Source organism: Eublepharis macularius, chromosome 1, assembly GCF_028583425.1.
Source record: "Eublepharis macularius isolate TG4126 chromosome 1, MPM_Emac_v1.0, whole genome shotgun sequence".
Taxonomy (NCBI): Eukaryota; Metazoa; Chordata; class Lepidosauria; order Squamata; family Eublepharidae; genus Eublepharis; species Eublepharis macularius.
Window position 1 is genome coordinate 165,383,418 of NC_072790.1, and position 22,134 is coordinate 165,405,551.

Below are 22,134 nucleotides of genomic sequence, written 5' to 3' on the forward strand. Positions count from 1 at the left end.
TCTAGAAGTTTTTCCCGGCCTTTCCCCATCTCTGTTCTTCTGGCCCCTAGCTAGATAGTTATTAACTAGTTTCTTACTGTCTCAAGCACAAGGTTCCTTCCAATCAAGGATCAGAACTTGGGTTAGGCTTTTTGAATTGATGCTACCATCTGAGACTGTCTGAGACCAGACTTTGGAGAGTGCAAACATTTTACTTGTTTTTAAACTGTAGTTGATGTGGTTCTCACTGCATTGTTTTGAGATCAGAGAAATCTTTGAGGCATGTGCAGCTTGCCATTTAGACTTTTAAAAGGGGGGCCTCTCTGAGGTATGTTGGGCACTTGTAAGGGAGGAGGGGACACCTTGAGGGTTCATGAAAATTTTAAAATCAAAATGCAGTCCTCTTGTTGCTGCAGAATTTTTGCCTTAATTGGCCATTTGTACACATTACTATAGCATGATCATAAAATGGAATTCATCGTATTTTTTTAGCAATGGGAAATTTGAACCAAGTCAACAAGGATTTGGCTCAGTTCTACTGAAGGCTTTGCTTGACAATATATCCTATTTGCCTGCAGCTGCAACTGGAGGTAAGTTTGTTTTTTCTTACTCGGTTTAGGGATGTGTGTGGGTGGGGGTGCAGGTAGAAGTGCATGCATATGCCTCTCCTTTTCAGCCCACCCAGCCTCTTTCTATAAAAATATATTCAAAAGTTGTTTTAGTGGTTACTTAAAACTGAAACATGGTAATTTTTCTAGGTTCAGTGTACTGGTATTTTGTATTGCTGAATTACGTAAAGGATGAAGATTTAGCTGGCTGCAGTACTGCTTGTGCATCTCTGCTAACTGCAGTATCCAGACAGTTACAAAATCGGTTAACACCCATGGAAGCTTTACTTCAAACAAGGTAATAGAAGAAACATGTATACCATGTATACATTTATCAGAATGCAAAAATAGTTTGATTACTAGTATAATCTCCAATTATATTATTCATATGTACATGCATTGTTTGATGATTTTCATCCACCCTTCTCACTGTATTTCCCCCATATTCTTTCTATTCCTGTGATTGGAATAAGGAGCTTCCTTCTGTCAGGATCATGGCCATGTTTTTCACCTTTATCATGAGAAAAGCGAGAGCCTCTGGTCTTTCTAGGGGTGTGCACCGGGGAAATATTCGGTTTTCCCGCTTCAGGTTTACCCGAAGTAGGAAAAAGATTCGGAATAACCCAAAACCCAAAGCGACAAGCTGCTTCGGGTTCAGGTTATCGGAAATTGATTCGGTATGCTTCGAAATGATTCAGAGCATACCGAAGTGAGACCCCCACCTCTGCCCTGAGCACCCCAACCCCACTTACCTTTCCCGAAGGCTGCAGCTGGTGCCTCTGCCGCCCGAACCACTGCTTTGACCGCCCAGGCGGCCAGCAGGGCGGTGGGGAAGGCTGCAGCTGGCACCTCCGCTGCCCACTCTGCTACTTCGGCCACCCTGGCAGCCAGCAGAGCAGCAGGGAAGGCTGCCGCCAGCGCTGCTGCTTCCACTGCCTCCCGGATGTCACAGGTAAGTGGGGTGGTGGTGGGAGGGAGCCCTTTAAAAAGGCCCTGAAGCTTCCCAAAGTGATCCGAATCACTTTGGGAAGCTTTGATTTGGTATTTCTGAATTGGGGCCATTATACTGACCCTGATTCGTAAATACCGAATCTTTACGAATCGGGCTAGGTTCGGGGTTTTTTTCCAAACTGGGAACTCGAAGCACACGCCCCCTAGTATTCACTAATAATAATAAGAGCCCTAGTGGATCAGGCCAGTAGTCCCATCTAGTCCAGCACCCTGTCTCACCCAGTGGCCAACCAGTTATTCTGGAGGGCCAACAACAGGTTATGGAGGCTGAAGCCTTCCTCTTACATTGCCTCCTGGCACTGGTTTACTACCTCTGAATGTGAAGGTTCCTTTTAATTGCCATGGCTGGTAGCCACTGGTAGATCTATGAGTCTTACCCTAGACATAGGGTACGCCTTTCCTCATGACAATTAAAGTACTGACTTACCCTTTTTCAGGTATGGATTATATAGTTCACCCTTTGACCCAGTGCTCTTTGATTTGGAAATGAGTGGCTCTTCTTGTAAGAATATATACAACAGCAGCATTGGCGTGCAGTCAGATGAGATTGACTTATCTGATGTCCTCTCAGGTATGCACACATACATCAAAATACCTTCTGCCTCTCTATGCATAACCTGTCAATTAAAAAGATCAATATTGTAGTCTTTTTGTAAATTTTTTCACAGCCCTTTTTTACAGTATGATTGAAAATTCCAAAATTGCTTAATTACATTTGTCAAACGGTTCAATTTTGCTTACGATTCAAATGTATATACTAACTTTTAAAGCTCATTTCACTTGAACATGTGGTGTTCAGAACTCTGTCATGATACTGTGTAATTGGATATATCAAATACATTAGTATTTAGTAGGGGTGTGCACGGCCAGGGTGATTTGGGTTTCCCGATTCGGTTTACCTGAATTCGGGGGGGGGGGGGATTCAGAATAAAGGAATCCGAATAACCGATTCGGAGAGATTCAGGTTTGTGTCATAAAGATTCGGCCGTTATTGTCAATGGGGAACATGCTCCAGGCTTTCTGGGATCCTGCAGGGGGCATTTTCTTTACAATTCAAACCAAACTTAGTGGGAACCTTCTCCTGACTCTCCTCTAATGACCCCTCAAGTTTCAGAACGGTTGGACTTTGGGGGGGCCATGTTATGTCCCCAAAGAAGGTGCCCCTATCCTCCTCTACTCTCCATTATTCCCTATGGGAAAAAAACAAGGGGGTTTCTAGGTGGCAGGGGGTGGCATTTTGCAAGCAAAGTGCACCCAATTTTCAGGGGACCTGCTCCTACCTCTCCTCCCAAACTCCCAAATTTCAAGGAGATTGCACTTTGGGGGGCCATGTTATGGTCCGCCAAAAATGTGCCCCTATCCTACTCCATTCTCCATTATTCCCTATGGGGAAAAACAAGGGGGCTTTCTAGGTGGCTTGGACCACCTAGAAAGCACACCAGAACCACAGACACGCACCCCCAAGTTCCCCACCACCCCCAGAGCAGGCTGGCCAGCTACTCCCCATTGTTCCCTATGATGGGAACTTACCTTCACACTAGAGAATAACACACACACACACACACTGCATCAAGTTCAAAAAAATTTATTTTTTAGCTTTCATGGCATTAAAGGCACATGATACTAGTGTCACATCACAACAGTCTCCTAGACAGTAGTACCACAACTATCCTCACACCGGATAATAAAACCCCCCACATCGAATTACTTGCAAAAACATTTTATTTCTTGACTTTAAGTTACACAGCATGGAAGGCACATCACAACATATCACAGCAGTTTCCTAGACAGCAGTAACATAACTATCCTCACACCAGGGAATCAAACGCATACACACACTCAATTGCTTGCAAAAACACTTTATTTCTTGGAGTTCCTGGGCTGTGGGTGGGAGACAGCATACAACTACAACAATACATTTATAATCCCCCTTCAACATAACCATAGTGACTCCAAGGGAACCAAACCAATGTCACACATCCATACCATCCAAACCAAACAACTGGAGGAAACTTTTGCGACTTAGTCCAGCAGAACCATTGTCATTTCCTGCAGCTGGGCTCTCAGTTCATCCACTGGGGAAACACCACAGAGTAGAATACTACCTAGCCACAAGCACAACACAATGGAATTTGCGGAGCACGGTTGTGGAGCCCCCCCCCCCTTCCCGGCCAGCTTCAGGCTGAACTGGAAAACACCTGTGAGGCAGTGTTGGGATGTATCCATCATCATCAACTGGCACCCACACACACCATTCCTACTAACCACACTCCTCCCACCCCGTCAGTATGTATGAACATTTTAAGTTAACTTTAACAGCAACATTTTACAACATTCTCCTCAGCAGCATAGCTAAGTTTGGCTGCTACTCTTGAGTTTCTTGCTGTGTTAGTGTGAGTCCCTAACCTAACCTAACCAGCCCCTATCTAACCTGTCTCTCCCTCCAGTGGCAATCAATATGTCTGGGGCCTGTTATCAATGATCAGAATCAATTTGTTCCCACAGGGTCTGTGACAGTTTTGGATTACTTTTCCCCCCCTGTTGGGCGGGGGAGGCCAAATTGCAGGGTGCATTCCCTTTGCCACTGAGGTCCACACTCCTCCTGCTTGATTTCTTTCTACTTCTAAGTTTACTATAGGGAAGAGCGCGATTCCCCAGGTCCTGGACTCGCTGAGGATGCAGGCCACAAGGAGGGCTCACCTCATTCACTCTGGAAGTCCACTCCTGAGAAATCGAAGAGCCGAGAGTTGACCTTCAGGAAGACCAACTGCTCAACTCTTCATGGGAGAAGGCGAGAGCGATGTGGGCTGACAATGTCGCCCGCATAAGAAAAGACGCGCTCGCTTTCCACGCTCGTTGGAGGGCATGAGAGGAGCCGCTGCCCCTCAAGGGAGAGGTCCGGCCAGACCACCTCCTTCCTGGCCCAGTAGCTCAGTGGATTGGTGGACAGGAACTCGCAGGGCTCCGCAAGGTAGTCCCTGACCACTGCCTCCGCCGAATCCTCTCTCACACGACTCACGATCCCAGAGGGGCCGAGGGGCCACCGGAGCATCTCCATCTCCATGGATATCCTGGCGGTGGCTGCAGGGGAAGCTTGCTCAGAAGGGGCATGAGAGGGACCCGCAGGGCTGGGCCCCTCGCCCATTCTCTCTGATGACAGGTAGCCCCTCTTTGTCTGTGCACAGAGGGCATCTCTGACTTGGGTGAGGTTCCTGTCCCGCTCGGCAAAAGTGCCCTTAATACGCGGGTCACACATGGTCGCCAACATGTAGGACTCCTTCTGCGTGAGAGTTGTTCGCTTGGCAGCTATGCCCTGCTGCAGCCTTCTCACGAGCACACGCACCGCTGGAACAATGTCTGCACGTGATGCGTCTGTGTCCACAAAGGAGGCCAATGAACTCTGGAGCGTGTGCACCAGAGGAATGACCAGACCCAGGGTTGCCGTGTCAGACGAGACCGCTACAGTGAAGTCCTTGAAGGGCTTCAGGACCTCCACTGTCTGGGAGACAGTGAGCCAATCCTCCTGGCTGAACTCACCCTCCTGCCTCCAAGCGTCGCTCTCTGAGAGCCACGCCTCGAGGGCGGCCTGTTGCTCCACCAAGCGCTCCAGCATGGCACAGGTGGAGTTCCAGCGAGTGACTGTGTCAATGATCAGGACATGTTCCGGCACGCCTGCCTTAGCTTGCTTCTAGTGCAGTTTGTGAATGGACTTCGCACTGCAAGAGAAGTGCCTCATCAGCCTCCAACATTTCTGGAAATGATACTGGAGGTCATGAGTTGCGGGGTCCTGAGGTTCCGGGGAGGAGTCCATCCCAAGCGCAGCTTTCACCACTAGGTGAAGTTTGTGAGCCGCACAGTAAATGAACTCGAGGCTCACCTGCTGTGCCACTGCCCTCATGTTTTGGCCACCATCCATCACCATGAAATGCATGGTGAGGGTGCCCTCGCCTATCCAGCCGTCCAACTCCCTCCTCAAGATGGCCGCAGTATACTCCACCATGTGCAACACATTGAGAACCTCGGCCTGGAGCAAGGCGTTGTGGTAGCTGGTCCAGCGGTCTCCCATCCGTCCCTGCCTAACACTGGACACCTCATCCCCACCCTGAAGGTCTTCAGGTTGCCACCAGTGAGCAGTAAGCAAAAGGTACACATGCTGCATACTAGAGCAGGTCCAGATGTCGGAATGGAAGTGCACAGTTCTCCCGCCAGCTCTCCGGGACAACTATGCCTTCATGTGGTCCCTGGCAGTCCTGAAAAATGAAGGCACTACTGTCCTGCTCAACATCGTGCGGGTAGGGATCATGTACCAGGGATAGGCATCACGGAGCAGCCCCTGGAAGCCGAAGTGGTCAACTAAGGAGAACAGCTGACCATCTTCTGCTATCATGTGAACGATGTGGTGCGTGACGCACTGGGTCGCCTTTAGATCCCTCCTCTGGGTACATTAGCGTCCTGTGTACCAACCATCTCCGTCAGAGAGGCTTGACGTTCCTGCCCTACAGGAGAGCACCAGAGGAGCCTGCCTCCTTCTGGATAGCTGGCACCTGTGTGGTGCCACTTGAGGTGTCCCCCCAAAGAAGCACCATCTGGGGTTGCTTCTTTAGGTGGTTCCACATTCCAGACGTGGAGAGATGGTTCACATCCCAAATGATCCGTTGCCTACAATGCCAGCACTTGGCAAACTGGGGGTTCTCTGTTCTCTGGAAGTGACTCCAGATATCGGGGGTAATGAGCGCCCCATGCCGCACACAGGAGGCGCTTACATGCCTCCCAGTAGATACCTCCTGTGAGGTGCTCATGCCAGATACACTGTGTCCCACTCTTGGCTGGGCAGTTGGAGATGGATGAGGATGAAGGGGCAGAGATGTGGGCTCTTCCACCACAGTCTCTTCCTCTTCCTCCAGCGCTCTCTCCTCCTGCACAGCCCTGAGAGGCCTGCTGCTGGCCTCAGAGAAATCAGGGGAGGACCGCTCAGCAGGGGGTTCCACCTGCAGTTCCTCCAACATCCGCTGGGTCCCTGGCGTGAGTGGGAATGCAGGAAAAATCATGTGTCCCATGTCCATCCCAGGAGACACCACATGCTGCCCCTCCTCCAGCAGCTGGGTCTCAACCACTGGAGGAGGGGGAGCCTCAGCAGCAGGTCTCCACCTAGTGCCAGTCCCTGCCTCAGACACCTGGGTTGGGGGTGGCCCTCCAGCAGCTGCCTCAGGAAAGAGGGCCTTGTGAACCCTCTTCCTGTTACCAGTAGCTAGGCTGGTGAATGGCAGCAGCGCTGTGGAGGGCCACCTCCACACCTCCACTCAGATGGGGGGATAGCTACAGCACTCCCCCACCCCCTCCCCTCCACCCCTCTAGACTTACTGCTAGCCTTTCCTCTGGGGCCCCTCTCAGCTTTCCTATTCTTTCCCCTTCTTGAACCTACACTAACTATGTGTTTTTAAGTTTCTATAAAAGAACCTCAAATTTACGTTTTAGTTTCAAAACATATGTACTTATTTTTTAAATCTATGTTTCTTGTGGCTCTGTTACTACTGGAGATGGCCAGTCAAGTATCTTTTTAAACGGCCCTATTTTGTTTTGGGAACCTAATCCTACACACCAAACAGCTGAATTCCTCTTCAGGAATCAAGCTGGCCCTAAACCCCAATATAAAGGAAAGCCTATCGCAAAAAACGTGCTTGGCCTGGCTCCAAGGGGGCCACAGGTGGGCAGGGAAACCCTAGTTAAGGGAGTACTATTGGGCAGTCTATTTATATTTGAACAGAACCCAACCTAACACTGATTCTTCTCCTACAGAAGCCTATTTAATGGGGAAAACTAGCCTTCGTTTCTTAACAATTTATTTTAGCGGGCAATATTATTCAATGACAGCAGCCTACCACTAGCCTATCTAACTCACAACTCCACTATTTAAATCAAAACTAATTTCTCTGAGGAAACCAAAGTAAACTTACCAAACACTGCTATAACTGCTAACACAACCACCCAGCAAACAGAACAACAACAACAGTAGCAATTAGCAAACAACAAACCTTAACTGTAAAGCACCAACTGTAAGGAACACCAACTCAAACAAGAGTTGTAAAATCTGCAACACAACAACTAACAACAGTAAAAACCACCTAAACCCCCAAGCCAGCCCCCTCTGAACCCCAACTCCCCTACACACACACACACACACACACACACACACAGAGCAAAAAAGCAATAACCAAATTAAATTGTAATTAAAAACTCAGGCCCAACCACTTAAACACAGCAATTTAAACCAGAATCCCCAAGCAAGCCCCCTCTTAATCACGCTTACAACTCCCCAGCAGAGAGAGACACACACACACTTACACAGCAAAGAAGCAATAACCAAATAAAATTAAAAACTCAGGCCCAACCTCTTAAACACAGCAATTAAAATCAGAACCCCCGAGCAAGGCTTCACCTGAACCCTACCTAGACCTCCCCAACACACACTCACAGTTAAAAACAATACCACTTACCCAACACTAGTAACAGGGAAAAAATTTAAAACACCAACTAGGAACTTTTAAAGAGCAAAAAACAGGAACAGGTTCCCCCGCACACACACCAGCAACTAGAAAAAAATTTAAAACTACAACAGGAAACTTTTAAACTGCAAAAAATTTGAACAGTTCCTCCCTCTCCCCCCTCCCAACAATAGCAGTGAAAAATTTAAAACACCAACTAGGAACTTTTAAAGGGTAAAAAACTGGAAGAGTCCCCCCCCCAAACAACAGCAGGAAAAAGTGAACTTGAAAACAACACACACAACTCAAAACAGGAACAATATCCCCCTGTGCCCCCACCCACACCAACAGCAGGAAAAAAAGTTAAACCCTCACCAAATTTAAAACTGCAAGTAAAGACCAGCCTCTCCCCCAAACAAATGCCCCAGCCAGAAGCTGCTTACACCAACAAAGGCCCTCACTCACTCTCTCTCACACACACATACACACACACAAAGATGCAAGAATCCCTCCCCCCAGTAAAGATTAATTTAAATTAACTTTTTAAAAATGATCCCTTCCCCTCCCACCCAGACAACCAACCCCACCCTCAGAAAACCCTGTGAGTCACTGACTCTCTCACCAGTCCTGCAGTCTAGCGATGGTCAGGCAGGCAAGAATCCTCCTGGTGAAGTCCTCTCCTCCTCAGTGAAGCAGGCCAGCCAAAATGGAGACAGAGTCTCTGCCAGCAGCAGTGGGAGTTTCTCTCAAAGTCTCTCTAGGCCAGGAACAGAATGGAAGTTGGCCCAAAGGCCAGCCTCTAATTTAAATCCCCTGCTGCATCTCCTTCCAGAGAATCCATTGGCTGGAAGGAGAATGCAGCAGTGGGATTGGACACTCCTAACTCCCCCCTCCCTTCCGTGATCTCCCTCCCTCCTCTCCCTTGAACTCACTCACCCCTCCTCACCCCTTCCATGCTATAAATTAGGCAGGAATCTCACAAACTTTCCTGGCTGCTTGCATTGCATTGTAAACAGCCAGCAAAGTTCTGAAGCAAATTCAAGTTTCCCGCCTGTTTTTACAAGATGAGAGGTGGAAGGAGGAGGTTGTAGTGAGTCACTCACTCCTTCTCCCCCCTTCCCTCTCCTAAGAAAGTGCGAGAAGCTTAATTTAGCTTCAGAACTTTGCCAGATGTTTGCAAATGCAAACAGCTGGCAAAGTACTGCTCCCAGCTGCCGATCCAAATCGCTTTGGAAAGCGTTGCTTCGGCATTTCTGAATTGGTGCCAGCATGCTGGCCCCGATTCGGAAATGCCGAATCATTCCAAATCGGGCCCAATTTGTGTTAAAAACCCAAATCGGATACCTGAAGCGCACATCTCTAGTATTTAGTAATCAACAGTGTACAATTATACTGTGCCAGTTTGAAACCCAGGTAAAGAAACAGGTAGAGAATTCTGTAAGAATGCTGACATTTAACAACATTTGACATTCGATTTATATACCGCCCTTCAGGACAACTTAACGACCGCTCAGAGCAGTTTACAAAGTATGTCATTATTATCCCCAAAACAATAATCACCCTGTGAGGTGGATGGGGCTGAGAGCTCTGAGAGAGCTGTGACTGACCCAAGGTCACCCAGCTGGCTTCAAGTGGAGGGGGGTGGAATCAAACCCAGTTCTCCAGATTAGTCCCATGCTCTTATCCACCTCACCAAACGTTTTCTTAATCTGTTACCTAGTATCATTCAGTTTGAACCTGGTAACTGAAAGTCAGCGTTGGTGTTAAGGGATCGTATTCCAGACTGAACGGTTTAAGAGAGTACACCTGGACTGTATCAGTTACAATTGCTTAATTTTAATTTACAGGTTGTCATGAAAGTAAACGAAGGATTTTTTTTTTTTAATTCAGGGAATGGGAAGATAAGTAGTTGTGCAGCTGCTGAAGGCAGTTTTACTTCTCTCACTGGTCTCCTGGAAGTTGAGCCATTGCACTTTACCTGTGTTTCGACTAGTGATGGAACCAGGATAGAAAGGGACGATGCAAGTACGTTTACTGGTATATACAACATTTTATTACTTCTTCATAAAACAGCCAAGCTACAGCATTGTGCCAGTAAAACCTTTTGACTGAATAAAGGATGAATTAATGTAAGGATTAATTAATTTGAGCTTCTAAATAAGCTTTAAAAATGAGGCAAAACTAAGTCTCTTAAACTCAGAAACATTTAAAGTTTAGTCAGCTATAAGATAAAAATGTAGATATTGAATATTAGTACTTTAATTTCCTTGTTTGCTTTTCAAATTGTATTGGAACATTAACTGCCTAAAATGTATATCTTATGATGATGAAAGTAAATCATGTGAGAAAAGGAACTAACCAGACTAATGTCTGTTTATGAGTATGCTTTCCTATTTAGTATTTGAGAACCAATGTTTTGGTTCTCAAAACATTTGGTTTCGTAGTGGTTTGAATGTTGAGCTAGGCCTGGGGAGACCCTTGTTTAAATCCTACTGTGCCACGGTTCTCACATTTGGATGTTGGGCCCGTCATTCTCTTTCAGCCTACCATATCTCCTAGGATTATTGTGGGGATAAAATGGAGGGAGACAATTAATGCTAGCCTGAGCTCCTTGGAGAAAGGGTAGGCTAAAAAAGTAATAAAGTAATATTGCAAAAATGTGACATTTATTGGAATACTTGGTGTGCTGGTTTTCTACATACATGTTTTTGTTTTTTTGTTTCATGCCAGTGAGTACCTTCGGGGTTACCCCATCAGTAGGTGGCCTCTCATCTGGGACAGTTGGGGAAGCCTCGACAGCACTGAGTTCAGCGGCCCAGGTAGCTTTGCAGTCTCTCTCTCATGCAATGGCCTCAGCCGAGCAACAGCTCCAGGTGCTACAAGAGAAACAGCAGCAGCTTTTGAAGCTTCAGCAACAGGTTGGAGGCCATCTCTTTCATGATGTCTCTAAACTTCAAAAGCTGAGAAAGTAGTTATCAAAAAAAAGTCTCACAAAAAGAGTGCATCTTTAGGAGCTAAAGAGGGCCATTTCATACACTAAAAACTCCTACACAGAAAATGCACATGATCAACCCATGGGTTGTACTTGAAGCCCTATACAGAAGGGACTTCATCCCTAGGCATTAGTTTAGAAAAAAAACATGCTCTTAATCTATCTGAAGATGGAAAATGCAACCGACTTTATTTTTCTTTTTAAAAAACCCAGTCTGCTCTTCAGTCACAGTCACCCAGCAGGAACAACCTAGGACTCAAAAAAGGAGGCATTCATTAATGGTTCCTGTTCTTCCAGGTTTATGTTTTTCCTACAGCCCACTTGGGACAACTTACTTGCATTTAGACTAGTATTCTACCCACATCTAAACTGCGTAGTTTTTGCTTTTTAGATCAATCCACAATCAATTCAGGTACTTTAAGGCTGAGGCTATAGTTTTAATTAGATTTTTGTGATTTCAGTGTAGTTTACTTCCAAGGTAGTCTTTGAGCCAGTTCACATCTTTGCCTATAGGGCTGGCATATGCACAGTGGGGTATCACAGCAGTTGATGGCATACAATATGTTAAATTGAACGTGGAATGGGAGGGATAACACTTGATGCCCCAATGTGTGTATGCAAGGGACCCTAGATATGTGAATATACAACCTACCCTTTAATCCTCCTCTAATCTTAAACATATTTAAGAATACATTCTATTGAGTGCAGCTGGTCTCCGTGTAAATTGTATAGAACTGATAGACCAATTGGCTTAAATTGGACCACTTTTGCCTACATGGTTTGCATCAAGCTGTCTTTTGTTTTCAAATGTAGTTCTTACAAATTTGCTTGTTTCCCCTTACACTGTCAGCTTTTTTGGCTATCTTGCGAGTACTTTCCGTAGAAAAATTTGTTGTGACTTTAAATGAAAGCTGAGGCTATTTGCTTGTATTTTCTTTATTTTTGTTCCGTTCATGCTGCTTGTTGCTTAATACTTTATTGCTAATGCCTTTCCAGGCAGCACTGGCCTACTGTACATATGCTGCTTTTATTTTCCCTGCAGAAAGCAAAGCTGGAAGCAAAACTACACCAGACAACAGCAGCAGCTGTTGCAGCAGCATCAGCAGTTGGTCCTGTTCACAACTCTGTGCCTTCCAACTCAGTAGCAGCCCCAGGGTTCTTCATTCATCCGTCGGATGTCATCCCACCCACTCCTAAAACAACCCCCTTGTTCATGACTCCACCTCTAACGCCACCTAATGAAGCAGTTTCTGCTGCTATTAATGCAGAGCTTGCACAACTTTTTCCGGGCTCAGTCATTGATCATCCACCAGTTATCCTTTCTGCACACAACAAAAATGCAAACAAGTCCAGAACGGTAACTAAATAGAAGAGCTTTCATGACATTCCAGTCTCATTAACGTTAATGACAGGAACTACCTTGAGTGATTGTTAGCTTGCCTATTTATCTGAGTATATACAGTGTGTTTTGACAGGTAGTGTTCCTGCTATCGAACCCTTTCTTGACCATACAATATCCCCAGACTTATTTAGCCAAAATTCTTTATAAGGAAGCTTTATTGCAAATAGATAACTCATTACTGCTTTGATATTTTCCATTGAAATGCTAGTAACCTAATCCATATACAGTGTAATTGATGTTGACTGATTTCATCTTGAGTTTTCAAAGGCTGCCACTTTTCTTTTGCATGTGCAATAAACTACTGACAAATACTATATATGAGATTATATATTGGTTAATTTTTTCCTTTTAGAATTCTCTTGGGACAGGATTGGCTCTCGCAATATCTCATGCTTCACATTTTCTGCAGCCTCCACCTCATCAATCCATCATTATAGAACGAATGCATTCTGGTAGGTTTTCCTGGTTGTTATGAACTGACCTAGTTAAGAGCCCAAATGACTGGGATTGGAAAGAGCTGTTCTAAGAAAATGGCCAAGGGTGTAGAATTCTGGACTCTTACCTATCCATAAGCTGCATTTGAAAGCCCTTTTAGCTTCAAAACAGTTTGCTGTGTGGAATGGAGATTTACTGATCAAAAAACAGAATCCGAAAAGTCCTTTGTGGAACTAGTGCAGTTCTTCATATTCCAGCTAGTGTTTGTTGCAGAGTCTAATCAATGAAAATATTAAGTAGAGAGAAATTGTGCAAGAGCAGACACAGAACCTCCAGTTACGTATTTTATCATTAGCTACTGGACTATCCATCCTGTGAACCCACATGTAATTTATGTTTGTCTTTACACAATAACTCAATTTAGATAGTCCTTCAAACCATGACTTGGAGGATTGAGAGCAAACTATGGGCGTGTGTTGCTCCCTCTTCATATATGACTTCTCTCTGTTTAGTGCTAGCTATATAAATCAACAAGCCGTGGTTAGTGCTTGCCCACTAAGCCAGACTCAGAAATACTTTCCAGCCACAATTCTGATTTTGGTTGCAAGGTAAGGAAGCCATTTGTCCACCATTCATGATTTTCCAGGCAATGTCTTGGAGAATTATCTGGACAATAGTGTAGTGATTAACATGTTAGACTTGGACATAGGAGACGTGGGTTCATAATGCTACTTGGCCTTGCAACTCACTAGGTGACCTTGGGCCAGTGTTCCCTGTTACCCTGACGTGTCTCACAGGATGGTTTGATGGATATAATGGAGGAGGTTCCTTGGAGGAAGGGCAGTTTGAAAATGTATAGATATCTGAATAATTACACCATGTTATAAATGTTTTGACTTTGTGAATAGAACTACTCCTCTAGTACTTTGGGTTTGTTATATTTAGTGATGTTTCATCAGGCCTAATTTTTTATTTCTCAAGGTGCAAGGAGATTTGTAACCCTAGACTTTGGCAGACCTATATTGTTGACAGACGTACTGATTCCAACTTGTGGAGATCTAGCTTCCTTGTCAATTGATATTTGGACACTTGGTGAAGAAATTGATGGAAGAAGACTGGTGGTGGCTACAGATATTAGTACCCATTCTCTCATTCTGCATGATTTAATTCCACCTCCAGTTTGCAGATTCATGAAGGTAAAAATCTTTTTTTTAAGTTTCCTTCTGAGTTGCATATGCAAAACTTTGTTGACTGTTCCTCATTCTTTAAGGCAATTTGAATTAGGGGTAAAAGCTGTATTTTCTTTCTTTTCAGATCACAGTCATTGGCCGTTATGGGAGCACAAATGCCAGAGCCAAAATCCCTTTAGGATTTTACTATGGTCATACATATATCTTGCCACTGGAAAGTGAATTGAAGATTATGCATGATCCTTTGCGAGGAGAAGTTGAATCTGCAAATCAGCCAGACATTGATCAACACTTGGCCATGATGGTTGCTTTGCAGGAAGACATACAGTGCAGGTCTGATGAAGTGTTGGAAAGCTGGATTAATTTTCTTACACTGCAGTAAAACGCAACATTCAAAACTTTTGTTTTTTTCACACACACACCTCCTTTCCTTGCTCTGGTTAAAACATTGAAAGGCATGCATGTGTGTGTTAATTTTTAGGTGGTATGTTTCTTAATAGTGAATTTTAAGCCTAAATGTGTGCTGTGTTTTTCCTGACTTTTGCAGGTATAATTTAGCCTGCCATAGGCTTGAAACACTTCTGCAAAGCATTGACCTTCCTCCACTGAACAGTGCTAATAATGCTCAGTATTTTTTACGAAAGCCTGATAAAGCTGTAGAGGAAGACAGTAGAGTATTTTCTGCTTATCAAGACTGTATTCAGCTCCAGCTCCAGCTCAATTTGGCTCATCATGCTGTACAGAGGCTTAAAGTAGCTTTAGGTGCAAGCAGGAAAATTCTGAAAGAACAAACTGATTCCAAAGAGTTGATTCAGATGTCATCCACAGAGCAATTGCGCACAATTATCCGATACCTGTTGGATACCTTATTGAGCTTGCTCCATTCTTCTAATGGTTGGTGGTTTGCTTACTTTTATCTGAAATTACATTTGCTTGCTGTTTCAGTGCCAGTGTTACGAATGTATCACTTATTTTAGTGAGCTAGGGACTACAGACTACACAGTGCTAATTGTTCTTGCACAGTAATTTAAAATCCAAAGTAAACAGATGAGGCAAAGGTGAAAAGAGGTTGTGCGTCATTAAACAATAGAGAGCAGTATATATGCAAAGCTATCAGAAGGTACAATCAAGGCTTAATCTGAAAGCTTTGGTTGTCTTGTACTTTAGCTTGCAAAGCACCCAGGGTCCTCTTACATTTGCAGTATTGGTAGAACTTGGGCATCCTTGCATCATATAAAAGCAACTATGTGAAAAATGTCCAAGCAGTCGCTTCCTTAACTAAAAGATCAGCCCCCAAGCCAGATTCCTAACCACCATTGCTTCTTATGCCTAAATACTGCTTAGCTACAGTGCAGGAATTTGTCAAAACAAATGTGGATGGATGTGCCTGTTGAAGTGTTTTCTTCATAGGTGTTAGTGTGCTTTTATGTATTAAGGGAGAACACTTATGAATGAGATTAATACAATTTTGAGCAGAGTCATCAGTAATATATACCTTGATTAGAAACAGTTTTTACCTAATCCACATTGTGTTTAAATACAGACCTTTTGGGCACTTTAATTTAGTTCTTTTTGATTTTTTCAAAGGGCATTCTGTTCCTGTGGTTCTGCAAAGTACATTTCATGCTCAAGCTTGTGAAGAATTGTTCAAACATTTGTGTATCAGTGGAACTCCAAAGATACGCTTGCATACAGGCCTTCTCCTTGTTCAGCTGTGTGGAGGCGAAAGATGGTGGGGACAGTTTCTTTCAAATGTTCTGCAGGAATTGTACAATTCTGAGCAACTTCTAATTTTTCCACAGGACAGGTATTTTTAAGATGAAATTTCTTTGCTGTTTTGCAGCTCCATTACAGACTGATTTGATTGGGAAAGTGCTATTTCATCTGTCATTTGGAAAGGTTCTGAACATCACTGAAATTTAGAAGGAGTAGGTAGAAAGCATGTTAGATTTTAGAATTCTTTCAGAATCAAACATAGATCCAGTTGTAATTAAGGTAGGGATCATCTTCCATTGGTTTTGATTTTTTGAATATGGGTCTTCTTGATTTATGGATGTTTCCATCATAAGGGCTTTAAAATCTCTGACCTCATATGTTTATGTCAGATAATGATTTAATTTATGAGGCAGCACAGTGGAGGGGGAGAAATAGTTACTGAGTACTTCAGTTTGCTGAAAGTGCTTATTTTCCTAGTTATCTAGTTCTTTCCAGTTCAGCAATGTAGATTTGTCTATCTGGATTTTGCTGCCTTACAAATATAGGAAAATTAGAATTACATATAAATAGGTGTGTGCACGGCCGAAAGATTCGGGTTTCCCGTTTTGGGGAAAAAAATTGGGAACTTGCTGCTTCGGGAGTTGGGTATTTAAATCGCTTCAGTGTGCTTTATAAAGATTCAGAGCAAACTGAAGTGAGGGGGAAGCTTTGTCTCACCCACCCCCAGCCCCCTGCTCCCCCACTTACCTGGAAGACAAGCAGTAGCCAGCTGGCCAGCAGGGAAGGCCTGAGCTGCCTCCTCTGGCCCTTACTGCCCCTCACATGGCTGCCGGCGCGGAGCCAGTTAGTCTGCCGCCGCACCACCGCCTCCAGGGCTCGCAGCGGCCAGCTGGCTGGTGGGGAAGGCTGGAGCTGCCTCCTCCAGCTGTTCCTGCCCCTCATATGGCCACCGTGGTGGCCATTTGAGGGGTAGGAAGGGCCTCCTCTGCTGTCATGGCGACCATTTGAGGGGCAGGACGGCCCAGAGCCGGCTCCTCTGCCACTGTGCTGCCACCTCTGGGACCTGCAGCGGCCAGATGGCTGGCGGGGAAGGCCAGAGTTGCCTCCGTGTGGCCACACCGCTATCGGGCCTGCAATAGCCAGGTGGGCAGTGGGGAAGGCTGAAACCACTGCCACCTCCGGGGCCAGCAGCGGCCAAGAGGCTGGCGCTGCCACCTCCACCACTGTAGCGGCCCTTCCAACCCAGGTAAGTGGGAGGGGGTGGGGGTTGGGGGCTGGGATGGGGGGCTGAGGGTGGGGATGTTGGGCAAAGTTTAAAGGGCCCTGCCGCTTGCAAGCGGCAGGGAATGAGCCCTTTAAACTTCAACTAGCAGGCATGGGAGAAATCCCCCCTGCCTGCCAACTGAACCCAGCCCCGGTCCCGAAGCAACCCGAATGCTTCGGGCAGCTTTTATTCAGGATTTCCAAATCGAGGCCACCATGCTGGCTGCTGTTTGTAAATCTTGAATCTTTACAGATGGGGTGTGATTCGGGTATTTTTCCCAAATCAGAAAACCAAAGTGCACACCCCTACATATAACTTCATATTCTATGTTTTATATTTAGGGTCTTCATGTTGCTTTCTTGCATTGGCCAAAGATCGCTTAGCAATACTGGTGTCTTAGAAAGTTTACTGAATCTCTTGGATAATCTGTTGTCACCTCTTCAACCTCAGTTACCTATGCACAGATGCACTGAAGGTAAAGTTGTTGTAGTTTTCTGTAGTTATCTCCAAGTTGGCTTTCTTATTAAACCTGTGCTTTGCTGAGGGGTAAGCAGGTTAAGCCTGTGCAAACTTTATGATCTCTACTTAATTCGTGTGTATGCTTTGAATAGTGTTTAAAATATATAATGTGATAAACATGCAAAACTTACATGTTCTTAGTTGCGTCTTGTTTTTAATAGAATTTGACTGTAACTGTTGAATTCCATTGCATTGATAGGGTTTCCAAGAAGCTTCTGAGCCTGTAGAAAATACTTTAGCATGTACATAGAGGAAGGGAGTTTGGCATTCAATGAGGATGTCAGCAGAAATTGGAAAAAAATCAGCATTCTGGGCTTTTCAGAAACTTTAGATTTGAGCCACCTGAGCTAAATACTCATTTTACTATTTTAAATGCCTTCCTAAATAACTGAGCTTGCACCTTTTCCACACACTTCAACGACTATAGTAATTGGGCAGTCATAACCTAGTTAACTCTTGTGTCTTATGTCTTCATTCTGCTTTGAATATGCTGTTGTGAGTTCCCTTGGGAAAAAAGCATATAACAACATTGCCTTAGCCTTATTTTGTTCCCTTACATAACAGGATGTCCTCACTGAGGATTTTATACCCAGTGGAGGTGAAAGGGTGAAGGGGAGGGTTGAACCGTTGATTAAATTGTTTCTCTTACAGTGTGTGTGTGTGTGTAAGATTCATAGCAAAGCATTTTTTTAATTTTCAAACCTTTCTTTAATCTAAAACCAAATAATCAAACTGTCTTGTTTGAAGGTGTTCTAGACATTCCTATGATTAGTTGGGTTGTAATGCTGGTGTCCAGGCTGTTGGACTATGTGGCAACTGTGGAAGATGACTCAGCAACAGCCAAAAAGCCTTTGAATGGAAAAGACAGGGAAAGATGCTTGACAGGTGCAGTATAAAATATTTGAAATAGTAAAGTTTTCTTTCATTATCTGGAGGCAGATACAGTCATATCGTGGTGTGATGTGTCCTAGTTGCTCTTTTTAAGCAAGACCGAAAATAGTATATTGTCTCTTACCCTATTTAAACTTGTATCCTAACATTTTGGGTAACAATGTTACAAAACAAGCGTTAAATGTTTCATATACAAGTGTGCATGTATATGTATTTGAAACTGTTAAACCCTGAATGCCAAATCTCAGACCAAGGGAAGAGTCCGTGCTGGTGGCATAATCCATATCTTCTCCGGTGGTCCTAGGAGTGGGGCAGTCCTTACTTTTGGGATATAGCTCCTCCTCTCTGAAGGCAGGGTCAGTCAGCTGATTTTGATCCTGGAGGGGAGGGGCTTGTCCCTGGAGTCACCAGTCTTTCTGGCCCTGCCATCCGAGCAGGACGTCTTCAGCAACGCTCTGCAGAGCGCAGTGATCCTGGTGAAGAAGAAATTGCCAGAGATGAGCCGGGCGTGGTGGTGCGTGCCTGTAATCCCAGTACTCAGGGAGGCCGAGGCCACAGGCAGTGAGGAGCTCACAGGGGAAAGGAAAGGCCCTACCGCCTACCCCACCCCCATTTCGCTCAGAGCGACAGCGAGCATTAGAGCCGACGGCCCTAGGTTGCTCCTAGGTTCCACGGCCACAACCGCAAAACTCCACCAAGGTTCCCCACCTTCAGGTTGGAAGGAACCCCACCCCCTCAGATGGCCAAAGGGTGCAGTGTTTGAGTCTGCAGTAGCCTGTTGTAGAGACCGATATTATCGGGAACTCCCTCAGGCTTAGAAGGAGCAGCCTCCAGCAGCAGCAGAGGATCTGCTTCAACCCCGGCAGCCCCGACTGAACCGCAGTAAGACTGATCCTGTGGGTAATGGGGGCAGCGAAAGGAAGGAGGGAGGAGAAAAGAGTAGCAGAAGCCTCAGAGCCAGCTCGCCCTAAATAAAAGGGAGCCCTTCTTTATTTCTCTTTCCTTTCAGCCGGGTCTTGTGAGGTACGCTTTCACTTTCATTTCTCCTTTTGGAGGGAAAATTTCTGTGGGCAGAAATTTCTGTGGGCAGCCCAAAGGCAGACCTAGCCACCTCACAGGCCTCAAAGAGCGTAAGCCTGCGGCCTAGACTTTCCAAACTCCCAGGCCTCACCCCCTTTTAGGCCTTTTCAACAGGCCAGTGAAAGAGAAATGTCCAAGGGCCTGGATGGCAGAATGTCAGGAAAGGCAGGCCTAGCCATCTCCCAGGCCTCTAAAAGTGCAAGCCTGCGGCCTAGACTTTCCAAACTCCCAGGCCTCAGCCTCTTCTAGGCCTCTCAATAGGCCAGTGAAAGAAAAAAAAAGCCCAAGGGCCTGGACCTATCAGGAAAGAAGGCCTGGAAAATTTTCTGCTGGTGGTAGGTCAGCAAAGGCAGGCCTAGCCTCCTTCCAGGCCTCAGAGAGTGCAAGCCTGCGGCCTAAACTTGCCCAATTCCCAGGCCTCGGCCTACTCCCGGGCATCTCAAGAGACTAGTGAAAGGGAGAAGGTCTGGGGTTTGCATCCACCAGGCAAGGAAGCTTGAAATGAGTTGCTGTAATGTTGTGGTTAAGTGCTGGGCCATGAATCATTACCCTGCTGGTTCGGGTCCCATAATTACTTGAACTCGGTGGCTGACCTTGGGTAAAAGTCTCAATTACCTAGCAATTCTGGGGGAATAATGATGATTCTGACCTTATCACAGCCCCTGACTGTAATATCACAGTCCAGGCAAGCCAGACCTCATCAGATCTCAGTACCTCAGCAGGGTTGGCTTTGGTTAGCAATTGGATGGGAGACCTCCAAAAAAGACCAGTGTTGCAGAGGCAACTATGACGGGATGACATTTTCCACCACTAAGGAGAAAGAAATCACATGCCCCCTATTTACATAGTCGCAGCCGTAGTTACTATTTAACAAATGAGCTGGCATGGCCCAGGATGAAGTAAGGAATTCAAAGAGGTCCTGAAGGCACACCAATAAATAGTCTAGCAGCTAGACTGTCAGATGGGCAAGGGAGGCATTCCAGTATGGGGGTCTGACTCCAGATAGGTAAAGGGGTGCCCCCTCTCCAGATTAAAGAGGAGGCAAGGGCCATTAAGAGCACAGATCTCGGTTAAGCCTTCAACCTGAGGACCCTGAGCTATCAGGTCTTCCTCAGGAGCTGTATCCTAGAAAGCTCCCTAAGGTGATGAGGATCCTGGAGTCTTCTCCCTTAAGGACTAACAGGTTGGAGACAATCCTCCCTAGAATCAGGAATAATCCCATCAGGGATTCCCTTCCAGTAGTCTCACATACTTGTAGAAGTCTAAGAGGGACACTTTGGCAAAACTAACTACTCTTTCCTCCCCCCCCCCCCAAGTCTTATACATTAGTTACAGGGGTTACTGAGAGGATCAAGCTGCCATTGGTGGGTGATCTGCTAACCAGCCATGCAATCTAATCCTGTGCTGCCCGTTGACAAGGAAGGATTACCTAGGATTCCAGCCTCAGCTGGTTTGAACTGGCTGTGCACAGAAAAGTGGAAGTTTCCGCTACATCCTTCAGAGCATTGGTGACAGCTCCTCTCCTTCCTAGAGTTACATTCTCTCAGGTCTCAGACCTGGCTGCAGTTAGCAGTAAACCCCTGCCAAAGAGCAAAACTAAGAAAATAGCCCCGGCAATATGCTATGCTGTGGTTAACAAGGACTATGGTTTTCAGGCAACCAGGCACAACACTTAGCTTAGAAATTGGAACGTGGACCATTTGCCCCAAAGCCAAAGTAACCGTGGTTCCTTTCAAAGATATCAACCTGTCTGGAGAAACTCCAAATAAAGGAAAGCAGACCAGACATCGAGAGGAGGGTATTACCTTCTCCCTCAACAAATCTGATCAGAATACTAAAGAGCTAAAGAAGGGAACTAAATGTGTCTACACCGAGGCAGCAGGCGCGATGGTGTTTGGGGGATGCTTACAATATTTGACAAACCCTTAGCAGTTAATAATAAGAAACAGGCGGATACTGTGATCAGTGGAATTCAATTCTGTGCCACCTGGTCCCTTTTCCTCTAGATCCAAAGGAATTTGGTCAAATAAAATTTGTCATGACTGCCATTCAGAAGGGAGATGGTCTGGCTTCCATCAATCTCTCAGAGGCACTTCCACCATTGGGCCTTTCCTTTGAGCTGAAAACGCCACCTATGGTGTTCTTCAGAATCCTAGTATCACTGATAGCATAGCTAGGCCATGGAGAGTGGCTCCTTTCCCATATCCAAACGACATCTTGATCTGCGCACTTCAGGAATGCCTGTTGCCATATCATGGGGTGTTAGATCACAAGATAGTTGAATTGCCAGAGATCCTCAAACAGGAAAACAACCAGTGGCTGTACCTCACTCAGTCACACGTTGGTGTCCCACTCAAGGAACCAGAGAGAACAGTGATGACTATGGACATGTCTTTGGGGATGGGGATCCCACACCCAAGGAAGAATGGCATAGGGCATCTGGCTGAAGGACAAATGATCAACAGGGTAAACCTTTTGGAACTCGAAGCCATCAGACACGGTATGGTGGAATCTCAGAATCTTCCCACAGGTCACTATATGTTTATACAGAGGACAACTCTGAGG

General features: G+C 45.5%; 1 protein-coding gene across 2 annotated transcripts in view; it reads left to right on the forward strand.

The window, feature by feature from the left end:
- Nucleotides 1-22,134, forward strand: part of BIRC6 (baculoviral IAP repeat containing 6) — a 330,219-nt gene that overhangs the window by 84,153 nt on the left and 223,932 nt on the right. Inside the window, exons 20-32 of one of the 2 annotated variants that reach the window (XM_054976787.1) lie at nt 472-569; nt 738-885; nt 2,036-2,169; nt 9,971-10,117; nt 10,811-10,998; nt 12,115-12,429; nt 12,827-12,926; nt 13,891-14,105; nt 14,224-14,432; nt 14,647-14,993; nt 15,687-15,906; nt 17,421-17,554; nt 18,346-18,483. In XM_054976787.1, the coding sequence (XP_054832762.1) occupies nt 472-569; nt 738-885; nt 2,036-2,169; nt 9,971-10,117; nt 10,811-10,998; nt 12,115-12,429; nt 12,827-12,926; nt 13,891-14,105; nt 14,224-14,432; nt 14,647-14,993; nt 15,687-15,906; nt 17,421-17,554; nt 18,346-18,483 (2,393 nt within the window). The remainder of the gene's footprint in view (nt 1-471; nt 570-737; nt 886-2,035; nt 2,170-9,970; nt 10,118-10,810; nt 10,999-12,114; nt 12,430-12,826; nt 12,927-13,890; nt 14,106-14,223; nt 14,433-14,646; nt 14,994-15,686; nt 15,907-17,420; nt 17,555-18,345; nt 18,484-22,134) is intronic. The other variant, XM_054976793.1, reaches the window with a different exon arrangement.